The sequence below is a fragment of the Lucilia sericata genome, unplaced genomic scaffold, assembly GCF_015586225.1.
Source record: "Lucilia sericata isolate MDLA Ls3-8-SP2 unplaced genomic scaffold, ASM1558622v1 Contig000025F_arrow, whole genome shotgun sequence".
NCBI classification, from domain to species: domain Eukaryota; kingdom Metazoa; phylum Arthropoda; class Insecta; order Diptera; family Calliphoridae; genus Lucilia; species Lucilia sericata.
In genome coordinates this window covers 1040719-1062296 of record NW_023994063.1, presented here as the reverse complement: position 1 = coordinate 1062296, position 21578 = coordinate 1040719, and the positions used below count along the sequence as shown (strand labels likewise).

Here is a 21578-nt window from a genome sequence, read left to right as displayed (position 1 = left end):
TGAATAAAATAAACGGATAATGAAAGAAATGACTTTACATTATTAATTTTATATAAAATTAGTATTTGAGATTTCCAGCCGAACAAGTTTTAGATCCACTTATAGATAAGTAGTTCACCTATTTTTGGCCCAAATTTCGAGCAAGATTTGAATTTTTGCGTTCAAACCCGCTCCAGGAGGTTTAAAAGTGACTTAAATATTAAAGTATAGAGACAATACGATCTTACCCAAAAAATAAAACAGAAAGTTTTAAAAAGAGGAAAACAAAATATGTTTTTTATTTTTTACCATTTCTAAAGTCTTATACGTTTATTTTGTAAAAAAATACGAAGAAAGATTGTTTTTAACGTTTTAATATTATAGAGCATATTTTAAATAAGCTTACTTTTAATTCCCAAATAATAAACTACATAAAAGTCAAGATGAATTTTAAAAGTTTTTAATTTAATATTATTTTACCAGTTTGTCAAGATACTTTGATATTTAAGTCACATTTTAACCTCCCGGACCGGTTTGAATTGCAAAAATTTTAAATATTGCTCGAAATTTGGGACGAAACTCGGAGGATTGCCATTAACTATAAGTATATCTAAAACTTTTTCGCCTAAAAATCTTCTCAAAAAAAATTTATATAAAATTTAACAGTGTTAATTTTATTGAAGAAATTTTAAATGTAGGACCACTGAATCAGTTGTCAGGAATCACACGGTAAATTAAACGGTGAAAAACGATCGTTATCATAAAAAACAAAGTAAAAAGTATACATATTTTTAAATTAAGAAATTAATTTATAATATACTAGTTATGAATATTAAATGTGATTTATTTTTTATAATAAATTATTTTTCTTCAATATATGTTTCCAATACATTTAAACAATTTATTGACGAAAAAGTAATTTTCTTAATCGACTCAGAAAATGATTCTAAACCGAATAATATAGAATAGTTTAAGGTGGGTATATGACGAATATTTTTGTTTGTCACAAACATCAGTACAAACCCAATATACCCTCCCACTAAAGTGGTATAGGCTATAAAAACGCATTTTATAATATCTTAGCTTATATCCCCTTTGCAATACTATGAATCGTTTCTATTATTTTTTCCAATGCCAAATTTTTTGAATATCAATAAAACACGATGGACAAAAAAAATTCTATAAAACAGATATATCATATGAAAGAAGAGTTAAATACCTTTTATTTAAGATACTAATCATAAAATTCTGACGGGTAATTTTTGAGAAAATTTAGTTTTCACCACAAAATAAAGTTGTTTCTATTATTTTTTCCACGATTGTATATCTATCTTCTATATAAATAAAAATCAATTGTCGTTCGTTGGTAATTGCATCAGTTGAGAACGGCTAGACCGATTTGGACAATTTTTTTACTGAAATGTTCGTCATAGTCCAACTTAGGTTTTTACGGAAAGAAAAATTGACAACGCCCACTTTTACGCACACTTTATTCGATTTATCTAAAATCGGAAAACGGCTGCACCGATTTGGCTAAATTTTTTATTTAAATGGTCGTAGTAATCTAATTTAAGTTTTTACTGAAAGAAAAATTTACCACGCCCACTTTTTTCGATTTATCTAAAATCGGAAAACGGCTGCACCGATTTGGCTAAATTTTTTAAAACATGTTCGTAGTAATCAAATTTAAAGTTTTACTGAAAGAATAATTGACCACGCCCACTTTTACGCTCACTTTTTTCGATTTATCTAAAATCACAAATCGAACATAAACATTTTTTCTAATTTGGACAGGACAACGTCTGTCGGGCCAGCTAGTTTAAAATAAAAATAGGCTTTAATATGTAGGTACGTATTATTTTCCGTGTCTTAAAAACTGAATTTTATTAATTTGATTGATAAAACAGTTTACTTAAATTATTTTTTTTTTCTCTGTGACTGTATTTACAATAAGGTTATAAAATTTGAATATTTACTCTAAAAATTTTTAATTATTACTACAAAATCAGAAATTTTTAATTAAAACAAGTAAGAAAAAAATGTGTAAATGGTGGTCAAATATTAAAACTTTTTGTCTCATACTGTCTCTTAACCTTACCAAGCAAAAAAAATTTTAATGGTGAAAAGTGAATTTAAGTTTCGTCACTTCTTTAATAACACTGCCAATACAACTCATTCTAACGTCTTCCTAAATTCTACCTATTCCGCAGTTAAAAAATGTCTTCAAAACTTAAAAATAAATTCAGATTGTTAACTTAATTAAATGAAATTTATGTAGCATTAGACATAATTTTGATTATTAATATTATTTTATATATTTTTCTATATTTATTATAATATTTTCCTTAAAAATATTTAAAATATCTTCAGAAAATACATACTAAACAAATAACTTGATCCAATGAAACATCGTTTTCGAATCATCGAATTTGCATTGGTTCGATTATTCGAAATTCTAGCATAAACACATGATATCCAATGGAACGCTAATGTTAAAATCATGCATGTTTCACCTAAATCGAACCACTTCGTCATCACTTGCACCTCTGATTAAACAACATCTTTGTCATGTAACTTTTTGCTGGGTAAGTTACCAGAAATTTAAAAAAATATATATATCGAGGGACTATATTCAATAGTCTCTATCTGTCATTTTCATGAAAATAAGATTTTGATGGCAAAATATCCAGAAAACTATCCCGCATCAGTGACATAAACTTCAAAGAAAAACTTATTTTTTGACAATTTTATAGCAATTTTTAAATTTTTATATCTTAAAAAAGAAAAATTCTTATCCAAAAATTGCTTCAAACCCTATTATTTTGGATAATTTTCAGTTGCAAAACAAATATTTTTATTAATTTGGACATGCTGAACACAAATCCGCCAAAATATTTAAAATCGGTTTAATAGTTTTCGAAATATCGCTCATTATGATACTAATTTGATAAATTTTATTGCCGTGTTTAACCATATAACTTTTTTTGGACCAAAACCTTATAATCTGTTGCTTTTACAACAATTTGGTTTTTATTACATCATTAAATTGCATAAAATATAATATTTATTGCTATTAAATCAAATAAAAAATTTATATTTCTACCCACCAAAAAATAATTGATGTCATACTTTACAAACGACATCTTAATCACATCTAAAAATGCGATTGCATACTTTTCGCTTTTATAAACCAAACATATTCGAAGTACTTCAAATTTTGATGAAATTTACATAAGCGGTAAGGAAATACTTTCCCAGCAAAAAAAGTGTGGAAAAAGATGTAGAATTTTCATCACAACTAGTAACCTTCAAATTCAGATGAAAAACCTATGAATTTTACATTAGCGTGTCATTGGAGGGATGTTGTTCATTTTTGACAACTTTGAACTACATCTAATCTTATCTTTAGAAGCTGTAAAAATCCGATATTTGTATGTCAAAAATAAACCACATTCTTTCAATGAAACGCTTATGTAAATTTCATTCGGTTTTCATCAAAAATTGAAGTACTTCGAATATGTTGTTTGTAGTGACTTTTCTACAACTCTTTTCTCATTTTTAACTGTGTTTTAATTTGTAAGTATATGTTTGGTTTATAAAAGCGAAAAGTATGCAATCGCATTTTTAGATGTGATTAAGATGTCGTTTGTAAAGTATGACATCAATTATTTTTTGCTGAGTTGTTTATAAAAGCGAAAAATACGATTACATATTTTTCGCTTTTATAAACAACTCAGCAAAAAATATGTAATCTAAAAATGCGATTACATATTTTTGACTTTTATAAACCAAATATTTCCTTACAAATGAAAATCCAGTCAAAAGTGAGGAAAGAGGTGCAGAAAAGTCATTACAAATAACATATTTGAACTACATCAAGGTTTAGTGAAAAACCAGTGTGTTTTATTTTTGACATCCAAATATCGGATTTTACTGCTTCTAAATATACGATTAGATGTAGTTCAAAGTTGTCAAAAATGAACAACATCCCGATACACTAATGTAAAATTCATAGAGTTTTCACCCAAATTTGACGCACTTCGGTTTTTCTATTAATTAAAATTAAATTTTCATGCTAAGAAAAAATTCTCAAATATGACAAAAATTGCAATTGTTTTTCAAAATCGTACATCAATTGGGCTGTCATATTTATGTACATACATACGTATTTATAGTTGCAGTTTTAAACAACATTGTTAAGTCTTGATTTCTACTTCGTTACATTTATAATATTTAGCTACCTTGACAAGAGAATTTTTTAAAAAGTCATTAAACTCTTTGCTCCATCTGGATGGCTGATCTAGCTTTGGTGGATCACTTTTCTGAATTTTAAGTAAAACTCTCATTGGTGACATTTCGCTATTAGGTGGTTCCATTTGTGCCAATTCAATTAATGTAATACCAAGTGACCATATGTCAACCTTTTGGTCGTAGGGATTGTCTCTGAACGTTTCACATAGAACTAACTCGGGTGCCATCCAATAAGGTGTCCCAATGAAAGTATCATGCTTTTGAAGGGTATGTTTATTTTTTGCTGATACCCCAAAATCAGCTAAAATATAAGATAGATTAACAATTTAATTATAAGAATCGATAACCTTTTAAAATGTGAATAAATACCTAGTTTTACTCCGCCTTCCATAGTCAATAAAACATTGCCAGCCTTCAAATCACGATGAATAACTTTATTTTTATGCAAAAAATCTAATCCTTCTGTCATATGTTTGCAAACATACGCAATCTGTGGTTCATTAAGTGGTTTCTCTAACTCAACCATAATGCTATCGAGAGCTCCACCATCACAGTATTCAATAAGCATCTAAAAACATCAGAAAAAAATGTTGTAATTTTTAAAATTAAACTTTAAATGCAACTTACCCATAATTTAAGATCTATGTAAAAAGCTTCATAAAGTTCAACAATATTAGGATGTTTTATTTCTGACAGTATATCTATTTCCACCATATGATCGCTTAGATCTGCAACAGCCTCCAAAATACACATTTTAGCAGCTGCAAATTGTGAAGTCTCTTTGTTTTGAGCTTTATAAACCTTTCCAAATGCTCCATCTCCAAGTTCGCCAACGATTTCCCAAATCTCAGCGGGATCAGTGTCCATTTTTATGTTATTGCCATGACGTTTCTTTTTTGCTTCTCCTCCCAAATGGAATACTTTTTTCAAGTTATTAATAAACGACATTCTTATTTCTATTGATTAATTTTATCCCTTAGGTTACAAGTAGTATTTAATATTATTTTGAAGACCTTCCAATATGGTTAGCTCTGATCCATTTATAAGGAAATATATGTTTTATAATACATATGCTTTCATTATTTTATACAAAATAATTTATTTATATATTAATGTCCTTTGAATATAATTTTTGTAAATTTAAAACCTATAAAAAGAATATGAAACATAATGAAATTATTAATGAAATATAATTTTCTCTTCAAGATAAGATTTTTTTCAAATATTAGAACATATAATTTGTATTTCTGAAATAATCAAAAGAGAGCCATTGCACCCGTTATTCGATTATGTAATTAAGATGTCGTTGATAAAGGACGACTGTCATTATTTATTTTGTCCGACCGGACATTAGATTCTTCGATAATAATTCCCCTTTCTTTTTAAGTGGTTTGTGTGTGTTACAATTGTAATCAAGCTAAAATACTATAAATTGTTTCACTAACTAATGTTAATAAAAAATTTTAGTATAATTGTTAGTAAACGAACAAAAGTTGCCACACATACAACTAATTTGTCAAAAGTAGTCGGTATTTGCTCTGTTATTACCATAGGTTTAATAATGAAAAAAGTTAAAGTTCACTTTATTCCTCACTTTAATTAAAGTTACCTTTTACTATCAGAAACATTAAAGGCATGTTGTAATACACGCCCTAAATAGTATTAAATTTTTGTATAAAACTTTGTTTTATGTAGTTTCAAAATTCTCAATTTTTTTGCCAAAAATGAATTTGTCTAAATTGAAATTGAATGTTGACCCACTTAATCAATAAATCGTTTCAACGTCAATTAAATTTTTGAAGATTATTTATATGCGATTTTGATTGATTTTTTGGACATCTCATTTCCGAAACCCATTATTATATTTCATATGATTTTCGAGGTATCGGGTGTTAACATTGGTCTATCTCCACAATAAACATTGTTTTGCTCCATACGCAACTGTTTGGCGTTAGACCAATATTTTTATACAAAAATTGAAAACAAATCCATCATTATTGATTTGGTTATATGGGAAAATAAAATCTATTTTTGAAATTTTTACCTTCTATGTGAGATACGGACAAATATGTACCGAATCTCTTAAAATTTGGTTTCTTGTAAAACTTAAATATTTTGCCGAATTACATCAATTATAGTCTGATCCTAATGACATTTGGTAGATATTTTGATTACAATAAAACTTTATTTTTATTATTACTATAAAATTTGGTATAGAGATTTTGGCTAATATAAAAGTTTTAAAGGCTTTATTTTACTAAGGTTTTACAAATTTAGCAGTATTTTTAATCCAGTTGTGGGCATTATATAGGGTAAATAATGATTTATCCTTATAAAATTTTGTAATTTATGTAACTTTTTTATTTTGATTTTCAGAGCCAACACTTATGTATTTTTATGGTGAAATTGTTGCTCGATACTTAGAGATGGGAAAAGGGTAAAAACCCAATAGGTAAATAACCGGTAAAATGGGAAAATTGGGTAAAAACGGGTAAATACCCATGTGGCAAATAATGTGGAGAAGAAACACATTGTGCAGCATAAATTAATGCAATTTTTTTATTTTTTTAAGAAAAATAAAATTTTTTTACATATCATTTGCCAAATAAAGACTTAAGGTGATATCCTATCCTGATATATTTACACTGTATCCATTATCAGTTTCTCTTTGTAAAAACTTTTAAACTTTAGAGAAGCGTTCCACAGTGGTATAGGAAAAAAAAAGAGGGAAATAATTCGGTAACTTCTAAGCGGTTAATCCGATTTTAATGAAATTTGGTATGCACAAAGAGGAGGTGTTATCGAGTTTAGGTTTTGAATTTGGACCTTATAGGCCAACCAGGGGACCGGCGGGGGGTCCTCAAAATAGGACACCTCGGCTATGTTAAATTTTTAAAACGATCCTATTTCTTCATTTGAGTTCCGATTTAAAAAAAATTTCGTATATAGAATCTCCTCATCGAGCACTATAAAAAATGTCGTAGCAGTAAATTATCTCTTATAGTTTAGGAGATATTCGCATTTGAAAATTAAAATTTTAAAATTTTTACCGTCCTTACTTTAGTTTTTTTGATAATAGCGGGTCCAAATATTCCCGATTTTTTTTATTCGCTTAACAACAAGTTTATATATCAAGCAGTGAAAGAATTATGTAAAAATCATGACTGAGTCCAAAGTTATAGGCATTTTAATTTAAAAAATAAAAAAAAGGCGATTTTTTGTAATTTTTTTGGGAAAAAAGTATCTTTTTCTTTTTAAGTTATCTAAAAAGTTTCTAAGAAGATGTATATAGAATTTATACTTTTTGGAAAGCTGACTTTACATAAAGTACGATAAATGAAACAAAACCTAAAAATTTTTGATACCGAGGGGACCAGGTCCATCCAAAAAAACCCTATTTTTTTATGGAAAATTCAATTTTGAGCAAAAATTCTCAAATCGCATAGTCGATATCAAATTATAGTGACCTGTTTTATATGACCCAATATGTTCTTAATCATTTTGTAACGGGTCTCGATAACCCCGCCCCTGGTATGGATATAATAGGCAAAAAACCAAAAAATCCCATTTTTGGGATTTTTTAAAACTTTTTTGGGAATTCCGGGATTTCTAATAAGAAAATTCGAAATTTTTATTTAATTTTGGATTTTAAGTAAAAAAATCTACCTAACTGTAAAATTTCATCAAAAAATATTCATAAATAAAATTTTTATTGCAATTTGAAAAAATTGTATCTTCGCAAAAACTAAATAAAAAACATTTTTTATTTTTTTTAAAAAAAAGTATTCCGCGAATTTTTTAATTTTCAAAAATTATATACAGTTTTGAAAAATAGACAAAATTACCTTTCCATTGATATATAACATACCTACCTAAGGTTTTTTAAGTGACAAATTAACTAGGGAAAACTCAACATCTTTTAGAAAATTTGCATAGCACTATTATTTTCATCCATAAGGTTAACTCTTAAATTTGTTACATATATCGGAACTCAAATGAAGAAATAGGATCGTTTTAAAAATTTAACATAGTCGAGGTGTCCTAATTTGGGGACCCCCCGCCGGGCCCTTGGTTGGCCTATAAGGTCCAAATTCAAAACCTAAACTCGACAACACCTCCTCTTTGTGCATACCAAATTTCATTAAAATCGGATTAACCGTTTAGAAGTTACCGAATTATTTCCCTCTTTTTTTTTTCCTATACCACTGTGCGTTCTTATGATTTGTATATTCTAATTGTGTGAAATGAAACTGTTGTAGAACCGCGATGTTCATAACAACAGCTCAAACAACAGTCTCGGCTGTTAAACAACATTAAGTAAATTTATGTTAATAATCTTATTTTCTATTTGTGTATTAATATAATGTACATTGGTCTAAGTAGAGCTTTAGGTAGCGTTACAATGTATGTATGTACAATGAAATGAAGTTATTATAAAATAATAAAAGATATTACAGTCGTCTTATGAAGTTACAATATTAACAAGTGCGTTTTATATTATCTTGTCTGTGCCTTTAGTTTTATTGAAAGTATTTTTCCACTGATTGACAACAGAAACAAATTTATTGAAAATTAATCAAAGGAGTTCCTTTGAATGCCGAATAGTCGTTCTGTTGCTGAAGTGCATGGAACAATCAATATATAAACACCTACACCGATAATTTCTGTGGACGAGCAAATACGTACTTTTCCACTAGGTGGAAATATGTTGATACATACAACATCTCTTGTCCACATTTCCATTCTTTAACTAAAGAACAGCATTAAATGTTGATATCATTTTTATATGTTGATACATACAACATCTCTTGTCCACATTTCCATTCTTTAACTAAAGAACAGCATTAAATGTTGATATCATTTTTATAATTTGCCTATATTTATCAAAACAAATTGGTTATTTATAATAATTTACGAGATGTCAATCAATTTTTGAAAAATATTCATACATATTTAAAACATTTTACAAATACCCAAAAAAGATTGAAAATAAAGAAATACACCTGGAAATTACCCAGTTTTTACCAAACATCGGGTAAATAGCGGGTTTAATTCCATCTACATACATATATCGATACTGCATATTTTCAATACCAAATAACCTGCATCAATAAAAAATCTTGTGGAAAATTTCAGAATTCCACAGGAAAAAATAATAAGTGCCATACTTTACAAACGACATCTTAATCACTTCTAAAAATGTGATTACATATTTATCGCATTTATAAACCAAACCAATATTTTCTTAAAAACCCAGTTAAAAGTGAGGAAAGAGATGTAGAAAAGTCACAATGACCAACATCCCTCCACTGACACGCTAGTGTAAAATTCATAGGGTTTTCACCTGAATTTGAAGCACTTCGGGTAACTAGGTGTTATCAAAATTCTACATCTTTTTCCACACTTTTTTTGCTGGGATATTCGAAGTATGTACGTTAAATTTTGGTGAAAAACCAATGAATTTTACATAAGAATGTCATTGAAAGAATGCGGTTTATTTTTAACATCTAAATATCAAATTTTTACTGCTTCTAAAAATAAGATTTCATGTAGTTCAAAGTGGTCAAAATTGAACAACGCTAATGTAAAATTCATAGGTTTTTCATCAAAATTGGAAGTACTTCAAGTGGTGAAAATTCTACTTCTTTTTGCTCACTTTTTTTGGTGAGCCCAGCAAAAAATAATTGATATCATACTTTACAAACAACATCTTAATCACATCGAAAAATGCTATATTTCCTTAGAAATGAAAACCCATTTAAAAGCGAGGAAAGAGATGTAGAAAAGTTAATACAAATAACTTATGGGCATTTCCATCGTGGCGAACGTGACGGTCGTACGTTTTAAAGAGATCAAAAATTTGGATGTGTAGTATTTTCATCACAACTGGTAAACCAAGTGCTTCAAATTCGGGTGAAAAACTTATGAACACATTCTTTCAATTACACGCTTACATAAATTCATTGGTTTCCCACCAAAATTTCATGTACTTTGAATATGTTATTTGTAGTGACTTTTCTACATCTCTTTCCTCACTTTTAACTTGGTTTTCATTTGTAAGGAAATATCTGGTTTATAAAATCGAAAAATATGTAATCTCATTTTTAGATGTGATTAAGAGGTCGTGTGTAAAGTGTGTCATCAATCTGCGTACAACTATAGGGAACATACATATCAGAATTAAATAAATTGCTTAATACATCTGTACCGAAATTCTGTAACTTTTTAACTACAAAAATTTGTCGTTAAATAGTAAAAATTCGTTAGTTAACAATAATTGTCGTTATGTGGTATTCTGAATTTTATTTCAACGATTTTTTCGTTAAACATAATCATTAGTTAACGAAAAGTATCGGCAATGTAACGACAAATAAAAAGTTCACGTTAATAATTTTATATTTTAAAAATATTTCAATAAAAACTTTTGGCATTCTCATCCCAGCAAAAAAAGTGTGGAAAAAGATGTAGAATTTTCATCACAACTAGTAACCCGAAGTGATTCAAATTCAGGTGAAAAACCTATGAATTTTACATTAGCGTGTCATTGGAGGGATGTTGTTCATTTTTGACAACTTTGAACTACATCTAATCTTGTCTTTAGAAGCTGTAAAAATCCGATATTTGTATGTCAAAAAGAAACCACATTCTTTCAATGAAACGCTTATGTAAATTTCATTGGTTTTTCATCAAAATTTGAAGTACTTCGAATATGTTGTTTGTAGTGACTTTTCTACAACTCTTTTCTCATTTTTAACTGTTTTTTAATTTGTAAGTATATGTTTGGTTTATAAAAGCGAAAAGTATGCAATCGCATTTTTAGATGTGATTAAGATGTCGTTTGTAAAGTATGACATCAATTATTTTTTGCTGGGATATTTTTCCGATCTTTGTTGTTAAAATATTCTAAGGTCGTTAAAAAGTTAGAGAATTGCAAATTCGTTAATGCAACCGATATCCTTAAAATTATTTTTATACATGACAGATCTTACTATTAAGCTTGCAACATCTAAGTTATATTCCCTCCCAGCAAAAAATAATTGATGTCATACTTTACAAACGACATCTTAATCACATCTAAAAATGCGAATGCATATTTTTCGCTTCTATAAACCAAATATTTCCTTACAAATAAAAACCGAGTTAAAGGTGAGGAAAGATATGTTGAAAAGTCACTACAAATAACATATTCGAAGTACATCAAATTTTGGTGAAAATCCAATGAAATTTACATAAGCGTGTCATTGAAAGAATGTGGTTTATTTTTGACATCCAAATATCGGATTTTTACTGCATCTATGAATAAGATTAGATGTAGTTCAAAGTTGTCAAAAATTAACAACATCCCTCCAATGACACGCTAATCTAAAATTCATAGGTTTTTCACCAAAATTGGAAGTACTTCAAGTATGTTATTTGTGGTGAAAATTCTACTTCTTTTTCCTCACTTTTTTTGCTGGGCTTTTAAGGGTACACGGAGCACACAAAAGTGTCATCCTCTGCATGAGTCAGAATTTTTCGCTCCAACGACGTGACGAGATTTTACTAAAATTTCCTATGATGAAATTTGCAATATTATTGAAAATTATAGATTATACGTTGAAAATAGCTCCCGTATAAGAATAATATAAGAATTAACATTAATTAACTTAAATCTTTTAAAAATGCCATAAAATTCAACACAAATAATTTTGACATATACAAAAATCGTTCTACCTAATTTGTTAAAAATTGGTCCATGAAGCTATGCCTCCATACAAAGCCCAAATTTGATATACCAATAAACTTTGATATATTATCTTTAATATCGACACCCTGGTAATAAAAACATACAAAACACTTTCAAATGTACAAGAATCATATTACAATATTCCATATTACATAATACATAACACAATAATCGGTCATAACTCCCATATAAAGCCGATATCCGAAAATTACTTTTTTTTTCATACATTTCTTAAAAAGATTAATTAAATTTCTGACCTTTTTCTTCCACTTGTCAGCTATAAAATCATAACTATCACCTAATTGAATAAATTGCATAAATATCACATCTTTTTAAATACCAATATTTCTCAACTCGAAGGTTGCACTTGAGAAAATTTACGTAATGTGACAAACTTTGAAAATTTATAAAAAAAATAACTCCGCTTAGCAGTGTGACCAGGTCTCAAAAAATGTTGCGGCTAAATCCCATCCAAAATAATGCTAGAAAAAATGCTAAATTGATTTTAAAATGCCAAAAAAAATGCTAAAATTTTTAAGTGTTTTTATGAACAATTCATATTAATTTGTAACTGAAATTCATTGTAATTTATAACAAGTAAGAAAATATATTCTGCCGTGGTTGACCATATGAGTATAAAATTTGATTTATTTTTCGTAATAAAGCATTTATGTTGAATTGAACCTTGGTTCCGATATATTTAAACTAATTTTCTGAGAAAGGCTTTATACATTTGTATATGTATGAGGGCTAGGTAAAAAAAAGGACGGACTTTAACCATTTTTAAAAGGTTTTGTCATTGGATCAAAAAGCATACGTGCTTATTGTTTTGAAAATTTCAACCTCTACCAGACGGTCAGACTTACATGGCTTAATCGATTCAGAAAATGATTCTTAACCGATTAGTATACTCAAACGTAGTATAGTGGAGTAGGGTAAAAAATTAAGTTCCGTGGTATTAAGATAAAAAGAAATGCTAAAATTTATTTCAAAATTTTTGTAAATTTAGCAATATGTAATGTCTCTAACTTTAAAATATTTCTGAATGCAAAAATTACATAAAAACTCTATTAATTACACTAGTTGCTCATGGTATAAAACCTATATGTGTTTTCGGAAGGAAGAGTATAATATTTCTAGTTTTACTTTTTTTATATAAACAATTTTATTTGTCTTCCTCAAAACACTTTAAAAATGGTTTTCATGTCACAAAAATATTGAAAATTCCGTTGAAATAATTTTAAATCTCGGTGAATAGATGTCAGGTTTATAACTCATAATTCCAAGATTTTTTCGGAAAAATATATATGAGAATGTATGAAATGAATTGAGAGATATATTCAAATCCGTAAGTTTGTAATTCTAGAATAAATTGTCAATAATATTTTCGAAATTTATGTATTTTTTTAATTAAAAAAAAAGTGACATAAAAATTACTAAAAATTTGGTAAAAATAAAAAGAACAGAAGGTAGGATGAGAAAGTCTTAATTATATATTATTAATTTTTTTCAATAAATTAACAAGAACTCCTGAAGGATGATAAAAATTAAAATCTCTTTATTTCGTATAGGAAAAAATAAAATTTGTTAATTAACCGACTTATATAGCCTTTTCCAAAATTATATGTTTTATTCCATGAGCAAACAAAAAGTATTAGTTTGTAAAATAGCGTACTGAACGTATTTGTAAAAATATATGAAATCTCTTGAATTATTTCTATCACCTCGAATTTAAAAAAGCATTGGGTTCCAGAAAAATATTTGAGAATACAACATTTTAAAGTATTCACTTGTATTGGCGTAATTTTAAGTTATTTATCTTTATGAATCCTTTTGCATTATTTTGAATTACAGTGTAAATTATTACATTTCTCATATTTCTTGTTGCTTGTGTTTGGGTAGACATTTAATTCTGATTTTTTCCGGTTAAACCTATTTCCAATATAAATCTTTTTTGCAAAAATTTGTCTTTTTTTGTTTATATACTAAAATTGCAAAAAAAGCTAAAAATGCTAAAAATATTTTATAAAAATGCTAAATAAAATGCCAAATGCTAAATTAAAATTTTACAGCTAAATCAAAATAAAAAATGCTAAATCTAGCTGCAAAAATGCCAAAATGGTCACACTGCCGCTTAGAATTAAAATTTTTTTGTTTTTAATTGAATTCTAGACTCAAAGTTTTCAACACTTCTAAATTTCAATTAAAAAGTTATCAGGATATATCTTGTTTCAACGTAACGAACGTGACATTTAAAAGTCTATGAAAGAAAATCGAAAATTTGCCTTTTACGGATCTTTATCTTTTTTATATTTATATGCTTTAAGATAACTATAATTACAAGAAATATTTTCCGATAAAAGTCCATTTAAATATTAGCCTTTAAAATAATAAAAACTATTAAAAGAAAATGCTACAAAAGGTGAAAAAATATGCCTGAAATATTGTTATAGCTTTCGATTCCGATTTCTCATCATAGTGGTTAAGATAAACTTGGGGTCTTTAATTTAATAAAATTTGAAACTTTTTTATAATAATACAAGTGAAAATTTTATTTTTGATGACTTTTAGTTTTTGAGCCATTGTGGACTTTTCGATGGAAATGCCCATATTCGAAGTACATCAAACTTTGATGAAAAACCAATGTAATCTTTCGATGACTTGGTTATATAAAGATGTCGTTTGTAAAGTATGACATCAATTATTTTTTGCTGGGTTTTTATAGATCAAAAACTGTTGAATACACTTCAAATCTGACTTTAGTATACAATTCTACAGGAAATTTTAAGATATATGAACTTAATTTGACAGAATTTTAATGCACTAAAAGTGCATAAGAGCAATAGAAAAAATTAAAAACTTTATTTTATTAATAGTAAATATACTATTTAATGCCCTTTAAAAAACAGTGTAAAAAATTATTTATTGTAATCCGTTTAGGAGTTATGATGTTAATAATGTTAATGATGTGGGTTAATAATTTCCTATCTAACAAAGCCCAGCAAAAAATAATTGATTTCATACTTCACAAACGACATCTTATTCACATCTAAAAATGCGATTGCATATTTTTCGCTTTTATAAACCAAATATTTCCTTACAAATGAAAACCCAGTTAAAAGTGAGGAAAGAGATGCAGTCACAACAAATAACATATTCGAAGTACATTAAGTTTTGGTGAAAGACTAATGAAATCTACACAATCGTGTCATTGAAAGAATATGGTTTATTTTTGACAGCCAAATATCGTATTTTTACAGCTTCTAAAAATAAGATTAGATGTAGTTCAAAGTTGTCAAAAAGCAACATCCCTCCAATGCATATACATAGGTCTAGAAATACGCAATTTATGGCCATAACTTGCCCGTTTTATTAAAAATACGCATTATTTAAACATAGTTTTCGCTGAAAAACTATTTTTTTGGCTCGAATTTTTATAGAGACTTAAATTAAGGGTAAAACAAAATGGTTAAAGGTGTTGAGAAAAATATAAAACCAAAAATTGGACCATAATATTACGAAATATATACAACCAAGTTATTTCGCCATAAAATGCCATTAAAATATGCATTTGAAGGGCTTATTGCAGTAACTCGATATGCCACAAAAATAAAATTTCGAGTAAATCGACATTAAAGTCTAAAAAAAATCTAAAAAAAATGTTTTTTTTTTTAATTTGTACTTTAAACACGCCTAATAATCATATAAGGTCAAAAAACAAGTTCTAGTACATTTTCAAAGTGGCTTATCATGTTCTTGCTACAAACAAATTTATAAATTTTATTTTCAATAAGAAATTTATATTTTTAGTTACTTTTTTTATATGAGAATAAATTTGGCTAAATTTACTTAGCTAAATTATTCTGCAGTAAAAGGCAGGTTCTGTGGTATGATTATATTTTAAATAGAATGACAAAACACATTGTTTTGGGTTTTGCACTGAATATTCAGACTAAAATTTGAGATATTATTGTGTTTATTCAGCATAGTTGATTTTCTGCTTCTTGATCATTTTAAACATCTGAACCAATTTCGAAGCATGTTCTTGCACGGATTTTAGAAATTTCAAGTCCATTGTTCAAAAGAGCTTTCGATATGCACTTTATATAACAGGCGTTATAATATTATGCTTTTTTATATGCTGGTGATTGTGATATGTTTTACAAAGATTATAGGATATGCTAGAATGCCTTTGCTAATTTGGTGTGATAAATATGACTTTATATTATGCACATAGTTTGAACATTATATAAGATTTCTCCACGAAATGAAAGTAAATTTATAAGCAAAATTTATTGATGTTTTGCAATCGAAAATTTTACAATCAGCAAGAACTTAGTAAGCAACATAATTATATATGAAATTATTTTTATTTTCAAAAAATTATATCTCCCGAGATTTTGAGCAAAAAATTGTTCTCCTCGTATAATGATACTTGTCTTAACTTGTTCTATCACATTAAAATAAAAAATAAAAAAAGGACTTTCTTAAAAAGTATAAAAAATATATATATATATATATATATATATATATATTTTTTCAAATTGTTTAAATGGAAAAACATAATTTTTTTGTAAAAAACTTTTTTTCAAAATATTATTTTTGGTTCCAATTTTTAAAAGGAGTTTAATAAAATAAAACAAAATGGTTAAAAGTATTGAGAAAAATATTAAAAAAGTCCATTAAAAAATATATAAAAAAGCCATTAATTAATTTTAACAAATGGGCTGTTTTTAAAGTTTATTTTTGCTTAAAAAAATACATTCAAAATTTTAATTGGTCACAAAAGGGTTAAAAACGCAAAACTTTATATATACCTATCGCAAATAAATACAAAATAAATTTTCAATGTAAAAAAAATATTTTTATAGCTTTGACCAAAAAACATGATAAGACGGACGGAACTATGTGCAATGACACGATAACGAGAAATTCATAGGTTTTTCACATGAATTTGAAGCACTTCGGGTTACTAGTTGTGATGAAATCACTACATCTTTTTCCACACTTTTTTTGCTGGGAGATTTTTATTAAAACTCCACTACATTAATGTTTCATATCGTCACCTAAAACGCAAACGGCCCGGCCCTATCATTTTTAAAATTTTGTAGAAGAAGTAGAAGCAAAAAACTATTTAAATTGAAAATTTTGTTTCTTTCAACGCGATTTATTTGTATAAATAAACAAATTGTTTAATAGTGAAACCTATCATTTGTTATGGTAGTTGACAATGGCGTATATAAAAATGGATAAATTGGACATTTTACCTTTAATATTTAAATGTTTTTGTAGATAGGGCCTTTTGTTTTCATGCAACAAAATCGATAATTACGGTCGGAGGGGTGCAAATTTTGGTGTGGTCATTTGTTTTGATGCAATACATTAGAATCACCAATAAAATCGATTTTGAATTTTTGGTTAGTTAGGGCCGTTTGCGTTTCAGGTGACGATATACATATAACATGTATAATGACAAATTTTGGGTTATATCTTTCGCGATTTGCATTAATGATAGAATTTTTGTTTTTGCACCATTTTTCTCAGCAAAAAAGCATAGTTTGAAAAAAGCGAAGAAACAAAATTTTCTTTTAATGATCCTAAATACACTTTTGGAACATTATTAAAGTGTAGAATTAACCTCATTCTTTTTGATTTTTTTTTGTACAATTTATGATTAAAGTATGATTCCCAATCTATTCTGCAGTTTTAGAAAATGGCTTTAACCTTCATAACTGACTTAAAAATACAAGTAAAATAGTGAAATTTTAGATATCTTAAAAAAGAAAGGAAAAGAATGCTGACTTCGCGCTGTTATAAAATCAATGTAATGGATAAATTCTGAACAAGGATTCGAATTTATCGCTGCTCAATCCATTATAGAAGTACACTGGGTTAAAAATTTGTTGCCCTGTGTAATTATACACTTTGCTTAAATTTCTTATGACAATAGATGTTGACGCATAGTTTTGTATAAACATATACATATCCATATATAATAATCTACCTAGTGAATCATAATCAATAAAAAACTATATTTTTGTTTTTTGATGATACGTTGTTTAGCATTTCAGGTAGTTCGTATAAAGCTTGTTAACGTCGGATTGTATCGCTATATGTTATTTTAAGCCAGTTGTGCACTTTAAAGTCGTTGGGGTAGGGTCACACATTGTCCTATACTTATAAAATGTTGTCAATAGTTTTTGGGTCTCATAAAACTTGTCGGATTGTCGGATTTCATCACTATTCTGGTATCTTAAAAACAATTATAAGCGTTAGAGTAATTTTTTCAAGAGTACTTTATATGGGAGCTATGGTCAAATATGAACCGATACTCATTAACATTAAGGTTCCGATTTAAGTTTATTAAACTTTTGTCTATACAGAATTTCAAAGCTATACAGATATTTTTAACGCATTTATGACCGCTAGAATAATTGTCTGAAGGGGATCTTTTATGGGGGCTAAGACCAAATAAAGCCCAATGTCCGATATTCTTTACTATATAATTTTTGAATACAAAAAAATAACTTTCTTCAAATTTAAATTCTGTTTGGGGGCTATGAGAAATCGTGGTCCTATACTTACTAAATTTTATACACTTCGTCCGAAGTACACAGCACAACATTTGTGCCAAATTATAATAAATTATCTTCAAAATAGAACCTGTACGTAAGAAAAAGTTATGAGAAAATGTACTAAGTCTAGCAAAAAAATAAAAATTATGAAAGAGAAACGTGCTAAGTCCTAAAAAAACTGCCATAAGTATTCAACAGCATTATTTTTAAATTGTTTCATAACCGATATTAAAAAAGGAGATATCTAAGAAGAAAACTACGTTTACAGGTTAACAAATTATTATTTTTATGTATAGGATTTTGCAAGAAAATTCGAGCGAAATTTTCCCTCCCTTTCAAAACAAAAAAAGAAAAAATATCTACAAAAGATCTGTTATAAAGACTCAAAAATATGCAAAAACTTTTTTAATTTAGGACACTATATCTCAATACCTGATGAGCTGAAGATCAGATTAGGAAAACAGCTTAATTCTTTAAAAAGAATACCTTGGTCTCTGGGTTTCAACTTTTTCAATTAACGTTAGCTGTAACGGCTATTTTATTATTTTTTATAAAGCAATATGTACTGCTGATACCTAGGTATTTTTTTCCTAAAATAATTATTTTAATTACGAAATAACATATCGTCTCCTGAAATGCCAAAAAGCGTAACCACCAAAAATTGTAAAATCGACTTTTTGATTGAAAATGGTCCAACACATCGAAATACAAGTTGTCGCAAATTTTTAGAACTTTTTTTGTCAAAAACACCGATTTTATTAACATGAAATTCAAAAGGGCAACAAATTAGTCATTTTCACAAGTCAAAATGTTCTAAAAAGCACCACAATAGACAATGTCTGGAGTCACATTGTTTGGATATAATACATAGAAGAAAGATACATTTTTATAACAAGAATAGTATCAATTTTATTTAGTTTATTGTCTCTCCTGTAAAATTTTTAAAAGTGTTGTGACGACCTTTTCCATTTCACGATATGTATTTTTTATTTTATTGAGCTTTTCACTAACAAGTAAAAGTTTGTGCTTTAGAATTGACCCACACTGTATATGCAGCATATGTATTTTAGGACGTATTGTATGCATAAATTTGCATTTGTTACAGTTTATATCAAAATGTATTTTTGTATGTCGATGTAATATATAAGTATAATTTACGAGTAAACGTAAATATCTTTATAGAGATCTTCATTTAGTTCACAAATATTTATAAAAATTATACCTATGTTTCTTATTTCTAACGTTCGAAAATTTTAATGCATTAAAACAATTTCATTTAATCTTCAGTACACAAAGCTATTACTTCAATAAATGAATATATGTACATATGAATATGTACATATGTACATATATAATGAAAATAATGTTTGCACATCAAAGTCGTAACAAAATCGATATGTACATAGGTATTGCAATTATGTATAACTATTCCAACCAATGCTAATGTGTGTAATACCCAAATAAAAAGAAAAATTATCGATTTTTCATCAAACTGATCACTTTTAAGTTCTTGCCAGCTCATCTAAAAACTTCACTAAAAAACTTTATTTTTATTTATTTTTTAATCATATCACATTTTAATTAAAGACATAAAAAATGTCGACTAATATTTTGTAGATATATTTTGTATATGAATTAATTTACACACTTTGTTCTACAAATTTAATTAACACAATATGTCGGAGCACACAATGTATACAATGTTTTTACATACATATGTTCATATTGATACTTTTGGATAATAAAATTCCTTTAATTAAAACAAAATCCGTATATAATATTGTAAACAGGTACATCACGAGAAAATAATAATAAACCTTCCTCACACATTTCTCATATGAAATCTAATATAAACGCAAATGCCAACCTTGCAATTTTTTATATTAACCGTAAGTATTACATCAAATACACCCATTTATTTTTGGTTTTCATATATCTAATATTATGGAGGAATCGAAATATTAAATATATTTAAAATGCTCCAAAAATGCACTTATTTTAATTAAATAACAAATAATAAAAATATATGAAGGATGGATTGCCAGAGATGTCAAATACAGAACGCGAAAGACGAGAAAGAAGTCAATCGAAAATGGCGCTTAGTCATCCAAGATAAAAAGAGCAAACAATTGCGTTCTAAACCACAGCTTACGCAAGAAACATGGGTGCGAATGAAACAGCTTTATTTAATCAAATAGGAAATATTAGATCAATAAAGAAAACAAACACTCAAACAAAATAATAAATAAGGGCGTAGATTTTTACATTTCTTCTAATTTATTTTTGAATTTTTAGCAATGAATTATTGGTTTTAATTTCATGTACAATATATGTATGTATGTATATTTTACCACTGAATTATGCATACAGCTCCATCATGTATGCAAACACAAGAATTGTTCATTTTCAGTTATTTATATTATAATTATTGTTTGCACTGTTATAGTCACCGATTGCTTAATTAAAACGAATATAATTATTTTTTATAATACTTAAAGATCAATTTTCATTAAAAACAATAAGAACAATTTAATTTCTACTGATTACAACTTCACATTTAAGTCATGCACTATTTTTTGTAATATAAAAAAAACATCCACAGGGTTGTTCTTTTAGTACTAACAAAATCTATTACAAAGCTATCAATGTAAAGAAAACAAAAAATAAGTATTTATTTTTTACACACTGTTGCCAACTCTTAGTGAATAAGAGCTCTTTTATATGAAATGTTTTGTCGCGTGTTTTTTCTCAATTGTCTTTTGTATTCTCTTCGTAAAATGATGAACATGTAAGCGACAGATGAAATTTCTTTATACAAACTGCATTTTTAGGGTGGAAATACACAACACACGTTGAGGCGGCAACACACCTAAAACCTGTAACACATTGCCGCGTTATTTTCATTTAACGCGTTGTCGCGTTATTTTTTAATGCGTTAACCGTTATGTCGTGAATACGACATTTTCCAAAAACCGCGGTTTTCGAATGGTTCGAATATTTGACATTTGAAAAAAAACCGGTTGACATATTTCAAATTCAGAAAAAAA

At 27.4% G+C, this 21578-nt stretch overlaps 1 protein-coding gene across 3 annotated transcripts in view; it reads right to left on the bottom strand.

Annotated features, from left to right (window-relative positions):
* LOC119609823 (serine/threonine-protein kinase 10) overlaps positions 1 to 21127 on the bottom strand; it is a 113764-nt gene extending 92637 nt beyond the window's left edge. Inside the window, exons 1-4 of one of the 3 annotated variants that reach the window (XM_037964782.1) lie at positions 20883 to 21127; positions 4858 to 5377; positions 4600 to 4798; positions 4221 to 4531 (exon numbers count right to left, since the gene is read on the bottom strand). In XM_037964782.1, coding sequence (XP_037820710.1) covers positions 4221 to 4531; positions 4600 to 4798; positions 4858 to 5178 — 831 coding nt within the window. In that variant the 5' untranslated portion in view covers positions 5179 to 5377; positions 20883 to 21127. Of the gene's footprint in view, positions 1 to 4220; positions 4532 to 4599; positions 4799 to 4857; positions 5378 to 20398; positions 20612 to 20882 lie in introns of those variants that run through there. The other 2 variants (XM_037964800.1, XM_037964791.1) reach the window with 2 other exon arrangements.
* Positions 21128 to 21578: the final 451 nt, after the last annotated feature.